This window comes from Chiloscyllium punctatum, chromosome 7 (genome assembly GCF_047496795.1).
Source record: "Chiloscyllium punctatum isolate Juve2018m chromosome 7, sChiPun1.3, whole genome shotgun sequence".
NCBI classification, from domain to species: Eukaryota; Metazoa; Chordata; class Chondrichthyes; order Orectolobiformes; family Hemiscylliidae; genus Chiloscyllium; species Chiloscyllium punctatum.
The window spans coordinates 133,276,183-133,289,964 of NC_092745.1; the positions used below are offsets into that span (position 1 = coordinate 133,276,183).

Genomic DNA, 13,782 nt, shown 5'->3' on the forward strand with positions numbered 1-13,782 from the left:
AAGCTTTGGTTTGCAAGCAATATAAGCAAATCATAGCAAATAAAGACTAACCGACCATAGGGTACGTGGACAGAGCGAGACATACAAAATTATGGCTGCACAGGGGGCACGTGAACAAAGATCAACATTATTTGAAGTTAGAGAGGTCCATTCAGCAGTCTAATAACAGCAGGGAAGAAGCTGTTCTTGAACGTTTGTGTGTGTGTGTGTGTGTGTGTGTGTGTGTTTGTTCCAATTTCTTTATCTTATGCCTGATTGAAGAGGTTGTAGGAGAGCATTGGTGGGGGGGACGCGAGGGGTGGGGTTGGGGGGAGGTGGTCTTTGATGATGTTGGCAGTCTTTCTGCAGCAAAGAGAAGTGTAAATGGAGTCCATGAATAGGAGGTTGGTTTCCATGATCGTCTGTGATAAGCAGACAACTTTCTATAGTTTCTTATGGTCCTGACAGAGCAGTTGCTGTACCAGGCCGTCATGCACCTAGATAGAATGCTTTTTGTGGTGCATCTATAAACATTGGTGAGGGTCCTTATGGATATGCCAAATTTCCTAAGCTGCCTGAGGAAGAAGTGCCATTGTTGTGTCTTCTAGACCGTCACATCTATGTGGGAGGTCCAGGACAGATTGTTGGTTATCATCACTCCTAGGAACTTTACACTCTCGACCCTCTCCACAGTTACACGGTCTGGCCCCGAGACTCCAGTGAATTGTTTATTAAGTCCCCTATGGGCAATTAGGGTTGAGCAATAAATGCTGACCTAGCCACTAATATCAACATCCCATGAAAATATGTATAAAAGAAGTACTGAAGTGATTAAATTGAGCCTCACCTGGAACATTGTGTCCATTCTGGGAACCACCCTCTGGAAAGCATTGTTCAGAAATAGTGTTCATCACTGAGGCTAGCTTTATATTCTTATTGACTGAACTGAAATTCCACCAGCTGCCCCATGTCTGGAGAACATTGGCTTAGGCCTCTGGAATGACTAGTCTGGTGACATAATGACAATGACACTGTTCCTCCCAGGATTTGAGGAATTGACAACAATTTCATGCCCATTGTTCTTTGGTGGGATTAAAAACCTTGTTGATCTATGAGTATTACTGATGCTAGGATGTGCAGTAGAGCTATTTGCTTTACAAGGCAATGATTTTTGAGTTGAAATTATAATTTTTGTTGAATTATCAAGCATTTAATAAGGTTGCATGATGGTTCAGTGGTCAGCCTCTCAAATGTCAGGGAATTGGGTTTGATTCTAGCTTTGGGTGGCTGTATAGAGTTCAAAATCACATAACACTAGGTTATAGTCCAACAGGTTTATTTGGAAGCACTAACTTTCGGAGTGCTGTTCTTTCATCAGGTAGCTGTGGAGCAGGATCATAAGACACAGAATTTATAGCAAAACATTACAGTGTCATACAGCTGAAATGATATATTGAACAAACCTAGATGACTGTTAAGTCTTTCATCTTTTAGAATGGGTTGCAGGTTGCAGATATGTAAATCCCAGGACTTCTTTTAAATCACATTCTCGAGATAACTTAAGGTTTTATTAAAAAAAATAACATCTCAGCTCAGACAGTGTATTAAAAGTGTGAGGTTAGAATCTGTCTGTATCCCAATCTTGAGTCTGATTGGTTCTATTGTTATGAACTTGAAAGTGTGTACCTTTAAGAGAGTGAAAATTATTTTGCACTGAGAGCTTGCAGGTACCTGTCATGTGACTGACTAGCAGTCTCAGAGTGTATTGGAAAATTGGAAATATGTAACATTTGGCTGTGGATCAAATACCTGAGTTTTGGTTGCTATGTTGATAACCATTTGAATTTAGCCAATCAACTTAAATTATGACCCAGGATACTAAAACTCATTTGAATTTAAATTTTACTATTTTGCCAACACCAAACCAATGAGACAATCCAATGTTTGGGGTATAAAGAAGCAGACATTTTGAGAGTTAGCCAGAGAGCTCAACCAACTGCCATTGTCAGAGTAACTGCCAGCAAAACGCTCTCTATCAAAGGTACCTTTTTCATATGAAACATCTTTGCAGCAAAAGACCAAAGACAACCCAGAGAGATCTACAGCTGAAAGAAGAAGAAAGCTGATGATGACAGCCGCGAAGTGTTTTTGAAAATTAAGTTGATGTAATTTTACTAGGGGCTTTTATTGGATCAGTTGGAGGTGAATAACAAATCTTTAAGAGAAAGGAAGCTTAGTGTTGTCAATAGTTGTTGTTTAATGTTCACTTTTAGAGTTAAAGAATAAAGTTAATATTTTTTTCTTAGTGGAATTTGGGGAGTTCTCTGTCATTCATACTTTAACAGATTACGAGGCGATGTGAGCTTTTCTGTGTTTGGTTTAATTGACAGAAGTGTTTACCGCCATGTCGTAACATTATTTCCAAAGTAGCAATTTATAAAATGCTATATGGATTGACTGCCTGCAGATTGTGCATTTTTAAGCAAAATACAATGTATCTGCAAATATAATTTTGCAATTGCAAATTCACCCCACAGACTTAGATATGTGTGTGTGTGTGTGTGTGTGTGTGTGTGTGTGTGTGTGGGCGTGAGTGTGTGCATGAGTGTGCGTGTGAATGCGCATGAGAGAGTGTGTGTTTGCATGTGTGCATGCTTGGTAAAGTGTGTGTGATTGTGATGGAGTATAAGCCTACAAGATGATGTGTGCACAGATGTGTGTGTGGGGGATGTATGTGTGTATGAGAGAGAGTGTGTGTGAGAGAGTGTTCAACATATCATTTCAGGTGTGTGACACTGTAATCTTTTGCTAAAAATTCTGTGTCTTATGATCCTGCTCCACAGCTATCTGATAAAGGAGCAGCACTCTGAAAGCTAGTGCATCCAAATAAACCCGTGAGACTTTAACCTGGTGTTGTGTAATTTTTAACGTTGTACACCCCAGTCCAAAACCGGCACCTCCACCTCATGGTTACCATTGACACCACTAACTGCCGGCTCAAAGTGGAGAGGATCTCCAAGAAGATCGTGTATGTCGACACAGACATCAAGTTTCTGCAGAAATCAAGAAAGCAGGAAATATCCCAAAAGAATTACGGATCACGATCCCACTTAAGTTGACCTACAACTCAGATTGCGCTGAGAGACTTTACTGCCACACTTCTCGCAAACTCCACAAACATCTCCTGTACTAACTTTACAGCAGGGGCCATAACCTTGAAATCAAGATAGAGTCCATACTCTCAGCTTGCGCTCAAAATACAACAGTACAGTAATGAGACACTGCCAACCAGACAAGGTGACAGAGCTACACCATGTACATGCACACCAAAAACAAGAAACTGGAGAAAACTGGCATCATGACCAGCAGTAGCCAAGCCTCCCTTGGCACCACAGTTGAAAACGTTATCTCCACAGAGAAATCAATCATCAACTTATCGGACCACACCCTCCAACCGGAAGAGATTGAAGTTCTCAGCCGAGGGCTCAATTTCTGCCCCACCACCATAGTGGACTCTTGGTCTTGCGGCAGCCAACGAGGAATTCATCAGATGAATGAGGCTCCGGGAATTCTTCCAAGATGTCAGCAGCGATCCCAATGAGAAAAACCGGAACAGTCATCAGAGAGATCTGTAGTGGAGTAACCAAAGAAGGAGTTGATTTGGATCCCTCCAGAGGACCACTGCCCTAAGCTTAACCCATATACTCAAACTGTCAGGATATGTGTAAATGCCAGATTCATCAGCCGTGCCCACAAGTTACAGCAAAACATCAACCGATCACAATGCAATGCCATCTGTGCTCTCAAAACCATTTGCAACATTGCCATCAAACCAGCAGATGAAGGAGAAGCCATCATCATCAGCAAGGAAGTGTACTGACAACTGAACAACCAGAAACACTGCAGCTAACTATTGGTTGATCCGACTCAAGAATAAACCTGTGTACTAAACACATTGATCAAGACTTTTGATCCAGTCCTTCAGAGTTCCCTATGCTGTCTCATCCCATGTACTTCTCGCGTAAGGGACGTCTACTGCCTTCTGAAGATTCACAAAGCCCACACACTTGGACGTCCCATCATATCAGCAATGGGACCCTGTGTGAGAACCTCTCTGGGTATGTTGAGGGAGTTTTGAAATCCATTGTACAAGGGTCCCCAGCTTCTGTCGCGACACAACAGATTTCTTACTCAGCACCCACGGACTAGTTGAACCAGGAACATTCCTCATCACGATGGACGTTTCAGCATCTCCCACAATGATGGCATCGCTGCAACAGCCTCAGTAATTAATACCAACAACTGCAAATCTCCGAGCACCATCCTGCAACTCATCCGCTTCATCCTCAATCACAATGTTTTCGCCTTTGACAACTAGGTCTTCATCCAGACACACGGAGCAGCCATGGGGACCAAATTTGCACCCCAATATGCCAACATTTTCATACACAAGTTCGAACAAGACTTCTTTGCTGCACAGGTCGTCCAACCAGCACATCCCACAGCGAGAAACTGGAATGACCTCCTCAGGAGACAGAGGCAGCATACAACCGATAGGGTACCATTCGTTGTCTAGTACTTCCCAGGAGAGGAGAAAATACGCCATGTTCTTTGCAGCCTGCAACACATTATCGATGAGGACGAGTATCTTGCCAAGATCTTCCCTACACTTCCACTTCTCACTTTGAAATAACCGCCAAACCTTAAACAGACCATTGTTCTCAGCAAACTGCCCGGCCTTCAGGACAACTAGGACCACAACACCATACAACCCTGTCATGGCAACCACTGCAAGACATGTCAGAGTGTCAACATGGATACCACCATTACACGTGGGGATATCACACACCATGTACATGGCAGGTACTTCTGTGACGTGGCCAACGTTGTCTATCTCATACGCTGCAGGCAAGGATGCCCCGAGGCATTGTACATTGACGAGACCAAGCAGATGCTACAACAACAGATGAATGGACACCATGCAACAATCGCCAGACAGGGTGTTCCCTCCCAGTCAGGGAACACTTCAGCGGTCGGGGACATTCGGCTTTGAATTGTTGGGAGTCCATTCTCCAAAGTGGACTTTGAGATACGCAATAATGCAGAGTAGCTGAGCAGAGGTTGATAGCCAGGTTCGGAACCCATGAAGGTGACTTGAAAAGGGACCTTGGGTTCATGTCACACGACAGGTGACCCCACTAGACTATACACTCTCTCTCACTCACTCTGTCTCACTCAGTCTCATACACTTACACACTCACACGCACACACACACAAGTCTATGGGGTAAGTTTGCATTTACAGAATTATATTTGCAGATGCATTCTATTTTTCTCAAAAAGTGCACAATCTGTAGGCAGTCAATCCAGGCAGTCAATCCATATAACATTTTATAAATTCCTACTTTGGAAATAGAACAACTCTGACTCAAGATTGGAATACAGACAGACTCTAACCTCACACCTTTAATACATTGTCTGAGCTGAGATGTCAACTTTTTATATAAAATCTTAAGCTATTTCGAGAATGTGACTTGAAAGAAGTCATTGATTTACATACTAATGAACAGAAACCTGCAACCCATAATAAAAGATGAAAGACTTAACAGCAATCTAGTTTAAAGTTTGGGAGAAGATTTGTAGCTCGGGTGCTTGTTGTTGTGGTTCTATTCGCCGAGCTGGGAATTTATGTTGCAGACGTTTCGTCCCCTGTCTAAGTGACATCTTCAGTGTTTGGGAGCCTCCTGTGAAGCGCTTCTGTGATGTTTCCTCCGGCATTTATAGTGGTTTGTCTCTGCCGCTTCCAGTTGTCACTTCCAGCTGTCCGCTGCAGTGGCCGGTATATTGGGTCCAGGTCGATGTGTTTATTGACTGAATCTGTGGATGAATGCCATGCCTCTAGGAATTCCCTGGCTGTTCTCTGTTTGGCTTGTCCTGTAATAGTAGTGTTGTCCCAGTCAAACTCACGTTGCTTGTCATCTGAGTGCGGGGCTACTAAGGATAGCAGGTCGTGTCGTTTCGTGGCTAGTTGCTGTATCCTTAGTAGCCACACACTCAGATGACAAGCAACATGAGTTCGACTGGGACAACACTACTATTATAGGACAAGCCAAACAGAGAACAGCCAGGGAATTCCTAGAGGCATGGCACTCATCCACAGATTCAATCAATAAGCACATCGACCTGGACCCAATATACCGGCCACTGCAACGGACAGCTGGAACTGACAACTGGAAGCGGCAGGGACAAACCACTATAAATGCTGGAGGAAACATCACAGAAGCGCTTCACAGGAGGCTCCCAAGCACTGTGGGTGTCACCTAGACAGGGGACGAAACGTCTGCAACACAAATTCCCAACCACAACAGCAATCTAGTTTGTTTAATAAAGCATTTCAGTTGTATGACACTAATATTTTGCTATACATTCTGTGTCTTATGATCCTGCTTCACAGCTACCTGATGAAGGAGCAGCACTCCAAAAGCTAGTGCTTCCAAATAACCTGTTGGACTATAACCTGGTGTTGTATGATTTTTAACTTTGTCCACCCCAGTCCAACACTGGCACCTTCAGTATAGAGTTTGCATGTTCTCTCTGTGTTTCTCCCCACAGTTCAGAGATGCGCAGCTTAGATGGATAGGCCATGCTAAAGTGTCCATAGTGTCCAGGGGTGTGTGCAGGCTAGATTTTTTAGCCATGGCAAATGCAAGGTTGTAAGGATAGGGTAGGGATCTGGGTTTCCAGCACCGCACTCTTAGGATGTTTGGTGCAGCCTTAATGGGCTGAATAGCCTCTTTCTGCACTGTAGGGATTCTATGATTAATTTCTAAACCTGCAGGATGCAGTTTTGATTCTTGGCTTAGAGCCAGTATCCAAGAATTTGTTGGTTTTGCTGTCATACTTATGGATTTCGTTAGTCATGGGTAAGGAACTGATTTACATTACTATTCTAAATATTTTTCACTTGTTTAGGGTGAAAGTCTGATTATCCAACATAACGGAGCACAAGTCCCAGAAACATAATTGAAATGGGTGTAGAATTGAAAATGCTCACAGAGCTGACTCCCAGTGGTGTCATGAACTCCATCTGATTAGCTCAATCAACAAGTCGAAGGGTAGGGCAGGCAAGTGGAAATGAAGTGGAAGGCCAGCCATATTATTATTGAATGTTGGAACAGTGTTGAGGAGTTGTATGGTCAACTCCTACATATTCCTATTTCCTTTATTTGAATACCTGAGATAAAGATGCAGTGCAGAAGATGAGGTCAAACAGTTACAAAATACCTGAACCAAGATTGCAGGACAATACTTGAACCAACTAATACTCACAGCTTGTAGCCAATAACTAAGAAGTCACTTCACTTCTTATTTTCTTTGTGTCTTTTCTACTTTGTCCTTTATTCTCAAGTGAAATTATATGACAAACTACTCAAAAGGTACTTTTGAAAGAAAGTTTGGTGTAAAATTGTGAAGAAATTTGCAAGGTCATGGAGAATGAGCAAGTGAGAGTGGAATAAAATAATTAATTCTATTGAGGAGCCAACAGAGTGGTGAAGTGCTGAACGTCTACTACCACGCTGTCATTGTATAATAAAATTATATGCTGAGCATAGAAAGTTCCCCACAATCTGGATCTTCATATGTTGGTTTATTCAAGGATTAACTATTGCTTCAGTGATACGCCTGACCCACACTGTGGCCAGCAACATTTCTGATCCCTCTTGTTTTGAAGAGTAATGATGCTCTTTACACTCTTAGGTTCTAATCAAAATTCATGCTTGTGGAGTAAATCCAGTTGAAACTTACATGCGTGCTGGAACCTATCCGAGGAAGCCATCTCTGCCCTGGACACCTGGAAATGATGTGGCAGGAGTTGTGGAACAAGTGGGACAATTTGTCAGCAAATTTAAGGTAATTTGTTGAATTTTTGATGGTCTTAAAATGATCCTGCTGTCTCAAAATTGACTTGAAATTATTTTTTAAAATGCTATTTTTTAAAAATACTCTTGTGGCAAGCATATGTTTTTCTCTTAATAACTCTGAACTTGCCATGGACATAACCTGTGTTTATGTCGTGCCTAGAAAGTAAGAGTGACGCTGGCATGGTGGTAATCCAGAGGCCCAGGCGAATGCTTTGAGGACATAGGCTTTAGATTTAAATTTGGTTAATTAAAGCTGGTTTTAGTGATAATCTATTATTGACTGTTGCAAAAATCCCAATGGTGCATGAGGTTTTGGGAAGGAAATGTAACCACAATGCTAATTTTTTTGGTTTCTAAATCAAAACACAACTAGTGTAATAAAAAATGAGTTCTCTGATATACCCCACTTAAGTTCAGCTTGCTGGATATTCTTAACATGCTACTTCTGAATCATGTACACTCTAAAATGTGACCTCCATTCTTGAGCCAAGGTTGGTCTACTGCAGCATTGAGAAGACCAAGTTAATGACAACTGGATGGCAACAAAATTCCCCACTGCCATCGATCAACAAACATTGAGGATGTCAGTCACTTCTTCTACCTAGGCCTCCTCCACTGCCAAATCCAAGCCACCTAATGCTTGGAGGAGGAACGTCTCATCTTCCGCCTTGGGAGCCTTCAACCACATGACATCAATGTGGATTTCACAATTTCCTCATCTTCCCTCCCCTCACCTTATCCCAGATCCAACCCTCCAAGTCGGCACCACCCTCTTGAACTGTCCTGCCTGTCCATCGTCCTTCCCACCTAACTTCTCCACTTTTAGGATGCATAGGATGGGGAAGGAAACTGCAGGGGATGGACACTCTTGAAATATGGAGCTTATTCAAGGAAGAGCTACTGCAGGTCCTTGTTAAGTCTCTGCCTGTCAGGCAGGGAGGTAGTTGTCGAGAGAGGGAGCCATGGTTTACTAAAGAAGTTGAAGCTCTTGTCAAGAGGATGAGGCATGAAGGCTCAGTTAGGGGGCTTGACAGTTACAAGTTAGCCAGAAAAGATCTAAAGAGAGGGCTAAGGAGAGCCAGGAGGGGACTTGAGAAGTTGTTGGCGGATAGGATCAAGGAAAACCTTAAGGCCTTTTATAGGTATATCAGGGATAAAAGAATGACTAGAGTAAGATTAGGGCCAATTGAAGACAGTAGTGGAAAGTTGTGTGTGGAATCTGAGGACATAGGGGAAGTGCTTAATGAATACTTTTCATCAGTATTCACATTGGAAAAAGACAATGTTAGTGAGAATATGGAGATACAGGCTATGAGATTAGATGGGATTGAGGTTGACAAAGTGGAGGTTTTAGCAATTTTGGAAGATCTGAAAATAGATAAGAGCCCAGGGCCAGATGGGATTTATCCTGGGATTCTCTGGGAAGCCAGGGAGGAGACTGCAGAGCCTTTGGCTTTGATCTTTATGTCATCATTGTTGACAGGAGTAGTGCCAGAAGACTGAAGGACACTAAAGTCGGTGGAATAGTGGACAGTTTGGAAGAATGTTACAGGTTGCAGGGGCACGTGGATAAACTGCAGAATTGGGCTGAGAAAAGGCAAATGGAGTTCAATGTAGCTAAATGTGAGGTGATGCACTTTGGGAAGAATAACAGGAAGGCAGAGTACTGGGCCAATGGAAAGATTCTTGGAGTCCATGTACATAGATCCCTGAAAGTTGCCACCCAAGTGGGTAGTGCTGTTAAGACGGCATACAGTGTGTTAGGTTTCATTGGTAGAGAGATTGAGTTCCGGAGCCACAATATCATGCTGTAACTATACAAAATGCTAGTGCAGCCACACTTGGAATATTGTGTACAGTTCTGGTCCCCATATTTTGGGAAGGATGTGGAAGCATTGGAAAAGGTGCAGAGGAGATTTACCAGGATGTTGCCTGGTCTGGAGGGAAGGTCTTATGAGGAAAGGCTGAGAGACTTGGTTCTGCAACCATTGGAAAGAAGAAGGCTAAGAGTTGATTTGATAGAGACATGCAAGATGATCAGAGGATTAGATAGGGTAGACAGTGAAAGTCTTTTTCCTAGGATGATGACGCCAGCTTGTATGAGAGGCATAACTACAAATTGAGGGGTGATAGATTTAAGACAGACGTTAGAGGCAGGTTCTTTACGCAGAGAGTGGTAAGGGCATGGAATGCACTACCTGCTAATGTAGTCAACTCAGGCACATGAGGGAGATTTAAACAATCCTTAGATAAGCATATGGATGATTTTGTGATAGTGTAAGGGGACGAGCTGAGAATAGTTCACAGGTCAGCGCAATATCGAAGGCCGAAGGGCCTGTATTGTTCTATGTTCTATGTTCTAAAGCAAATGTACTTCCCATGTTTAAGAAGGGGAGTTGGGTCAATCCTGGTAATTATAGGCCAATGAGCCTTACTTCTGTTGGGTGAGGTGTTGGAAAAGGTTATAAGAGATAGGATAATAATCTGGAAAGGAATAAGTTGATTAGACATAGTCAACATGGTTTTGTGAAGGATAGGTCATGCCTCACTAACCTTATTGATTTCTTCGAGAAGGTGACAAAACAGGTGGATGAAGCTAAGGCGGTTGATGTGGTGTATATGGACTTCAATAAGGTGTTTGATAAGGTTCCACATGGTAGGCTATTGCACAAAATAAGGAGTTTTGGGATTGAAGGTGATTTAGTGGTTTGGATCAGAAATTGGCTAATTGAAAAAAAGACAGTGGTGGTTGATGAGAAATGTTCATCCTGGAGCTCAGTTACCAGTGGTGTGCCACAAGGATATGTTTTGGGGCCACTGCTGTTTGTCATTTTTATAAATGATCTGGAGGTGGGCGTAAAGGATGGGTGAGTAAATTTTCAGATGACATTAAGGTAGGCAGAGTTGTGGATAGTGCCAAAGGATGTTGTGGATTACAGAGAGACATAGATAAGATGCAGAGCTGGGCTGAGAAGTGGCAAATGTAATTTAATGCGGAAAAGTGTGAGGTAGTTCACTTTGGAAGAAGTAACAGGAATGCAGAGTACTGGGCTCATGGTAAAATTCTTGGCAGTGTAGATGAACAGAGAGATCCCTGTCTCCAGGTGCATAAATCCCTGAAAGTTGCCACCCAGGTTCATAGGGTTGTTAAGAAGGCATATGGTATGTTGGCGTTTACTGGTATGGGGATTGAGTTTCAGAGCCACAAGGCCATGCTTCAGCTGTACAAGACACTGGTAAGGCCACACCTGGCATATTATAGGAAGGATGTGGAAGCTTTGGAAAGGGTTCAGAAGACTTATACTGAGGGAACTGAGGCTGTTTTAGTTGGAGAGAAGAAGGTTGAGAGGTGATTAATTGAGATGTATAAGATAATCAGAGGGTTAGATAGGGTGGACAATGAGAGCCATTTCCCTCAGATGGTGAAGGCTAACATGAGGGGACATAGCTTTAAATTGAGGGGTGTTAGATTTAGGACAGATATTAGAGGTAGTTTCTTAACTCAGAGAGTAGTAAGGGTGTGGAATGGCCTGCCAGCAAAAATAGTAGACTCAGCGACGTTAAGGGCATTTAGAGTCATAGAGATGTACAGCATGGAAACAGACCCTCTGTCCAACCTGTCCATGCCGACCAGATATCCCAACCCAATCTAGCCCCACCTGTCAGCACCTGGCCCATATCCCTCCAAACCCTTCCTATTCATATACCTATCCAAATGCCTCCCTCCCATGCACTTCCTCTAACCTTACTAAGTGTCTGTAAACTAGGTAAGTTTTCAGGTTTTTCTTTTCTTCTCTTCCTTTGTTTAGTCTCTGTATGGGCTTTCAGAGTAGCGGGTTATGGGTGTTAGGGCAGTTGCATGTTCCTCCTGCAGAATGTGGCAGGTGAGAGACACTTCACATGTCTCTGCCGACTACATTTGCGGGAAGTGCACCCAACTCCAGCTCCTCGAAAACCGAGTTAGGGAACTGGAGCTGGAGCTGAATGAACTACGGAAACGTTCGGGATGCTGAGGGGGAAATTGAGAGGATGTACAGGGAGGTGGTCGCTCCCAAGACACAGGATAAGGACAGCTGGGTTACTGTCAGGGAGGGGAAAGGGAACCGACGGTCAGAGCAGGGATCCCCTGTGGCTTTTCTCCTCCGCAATAAGTATACTGTTTTGGATACTGCTGGTGGGAACTGCCTACCAGCAGGGAAAGCCATAGTTATCAGGTCTTTGGCACTGAGCCTGGCATTGTGGCTTAGAAGGGAGGTGGTGGGGAAATAGAAAAGGGCTAGTGGTAGGGGACTCAATAGTTAGACGGATTGACAGGGGGTTTTGTGGTCAGGAACAGGACTCCCGGAAGGTATGTTGCCTCCCTGGTGTCAGGGTCCGGGATGTCGCCAATCAGGTTTACAAGATTTTGAAGGGGGCGGGTGAGCAGCCAGTAATCGTGGTACATATTGGCACCAATGATATAGCCAGGATAGGGATTGAGGATCTAAAAAGTGATTACAGAGAGTTAGGTTGGAAGCTGAAGAGTAGGACGAGTAGAGTAGTGATCTCAGGTTTGCTACTAGTGCCACGAGAGTGAGATGAGGAACAGTCAGCGAATGCAGCTTAACACGTGGCTGTGAGGCTGGTGCAGGAGGGAGGGCTTCAGATACCTAGACCATTGGGATACCTTCTGGGGAAGGTGTGACCTGTACATGAAGGATGGGTTGCATCTGAACTGGAGGGGCACAAATGCCCTGGGTGGGAGATTTACTCGTGCGATTCGGGAGGGTTTAAACTAGTTGGCAGGTGGGTGGGAATCAGAGCCACATGTCTGAGATGGAGGGTAGTTGTAGATGGGGCAGTGACAAGATGTAGTGAATCTATCGGGAAGGTTTCTCACGCGATGAAACATAGGGATCAGTTAAAGTGTGTCTGCTTTAATGCAAGGAGTGTCTGGAATAAGAGTGATGAACTTAGAGCATGGATCAGTACTGGGGCTACGATGTTGTGGCCATAACGGAGACGTGGGTTTCACTGGGGCAGGAATGGTTGCTTGATGTTCCAGGGTTTAGAACGTTTAAAAAGAACAGGGAGGGTGGAAAAAGAGGAGGGGGTGTAACATTGCTAATCAGAGAGTGCATCACAGCTACAGAAACAAAGGTTATTGAGGAAGGTTTGTCTACTGAGTCAGTATGGGTGGAAGTTAGGAACAGCAAGGGAACAGCCACCGCATTGGGGGTTTTCTACAAACCCCCCTAATAGCAGTAGAAAGATTGAAGATCTCATAGGCAGGCAGATTCAGGAAAAATGCAGAAGTAGCAGGGTTGTTGTTCTGGGTGATTTCAACTTTCCCAATATCGGCTGGAACCTCCCAAGTGCAGATGGTTTGGATGGAGCCGTTTTTGTCAGGTGTGTTCAGGAGGGTTTCCTTACTCAGTATGTAGACAGGCCGACGAGGGGAGAGGCCATTTTGGATTTGGTGCTCAGCAATGAGCCAGGAGAGGTGTCAGATCTCACGGTGGGAGAGCACTTTGGTGACAATGACCATCACTGCCTCGCATTTACCATAGCCTTGGAGAGGGAAAGGAGCAGTTACCAAGGGAAGATATTTAATTGGAGAAAAGGAAATTATGACGTTGTCAGACAGGAGTTGGGAAGTACAGACTGGGAGCAATTATTCCACAGAAAAGGCACAACAGACATGTGGAGACTATTTCAGGGGCAGTTGTTGCAAGTGATGAACAAATTTATTCCTCTGAGACAGGTAAGAAGGGGTAAGATTAAGGAACCTTGGATGACGAGAACATAGGAACTTCTTGTCAAAAGGAAGAAGGCAGCTTATGTAAGGTGGAGGAAGCAAGGATCTAGCACAGCTTTAGAGGATTACAGGCTTGCTAGAAAGG

At 43.8% G+C, this 13,782-nt stretch overlaps 1 protein-coding gene across 7 annotated transcripts in view; it reads left to right on the top strand.

Annotated features, from left to right (window-relative positions):
• cryz (crystallin, zeta (quinone reductase)) overlaps positions 1-13,782 on the top strand; it is a 60,422-nt gene that overhangs the window by 20,124 nt on the left and 26,516 nt on the right. For all 7 annotated transcript variants that reach the window (XM_072574878.1, XM_072574882.1, XM_072574880.1 and 4 more), the window contains one exon: positions 7,737-7,889. In XM_072574878.1, the coding sequence (XP_072430979.1) occupies positions 7,737-7,889 (153 nt within the window). The remainder of the gene's footprint in view (positions 1-7,736; positions 7,890-13,782) is intronic.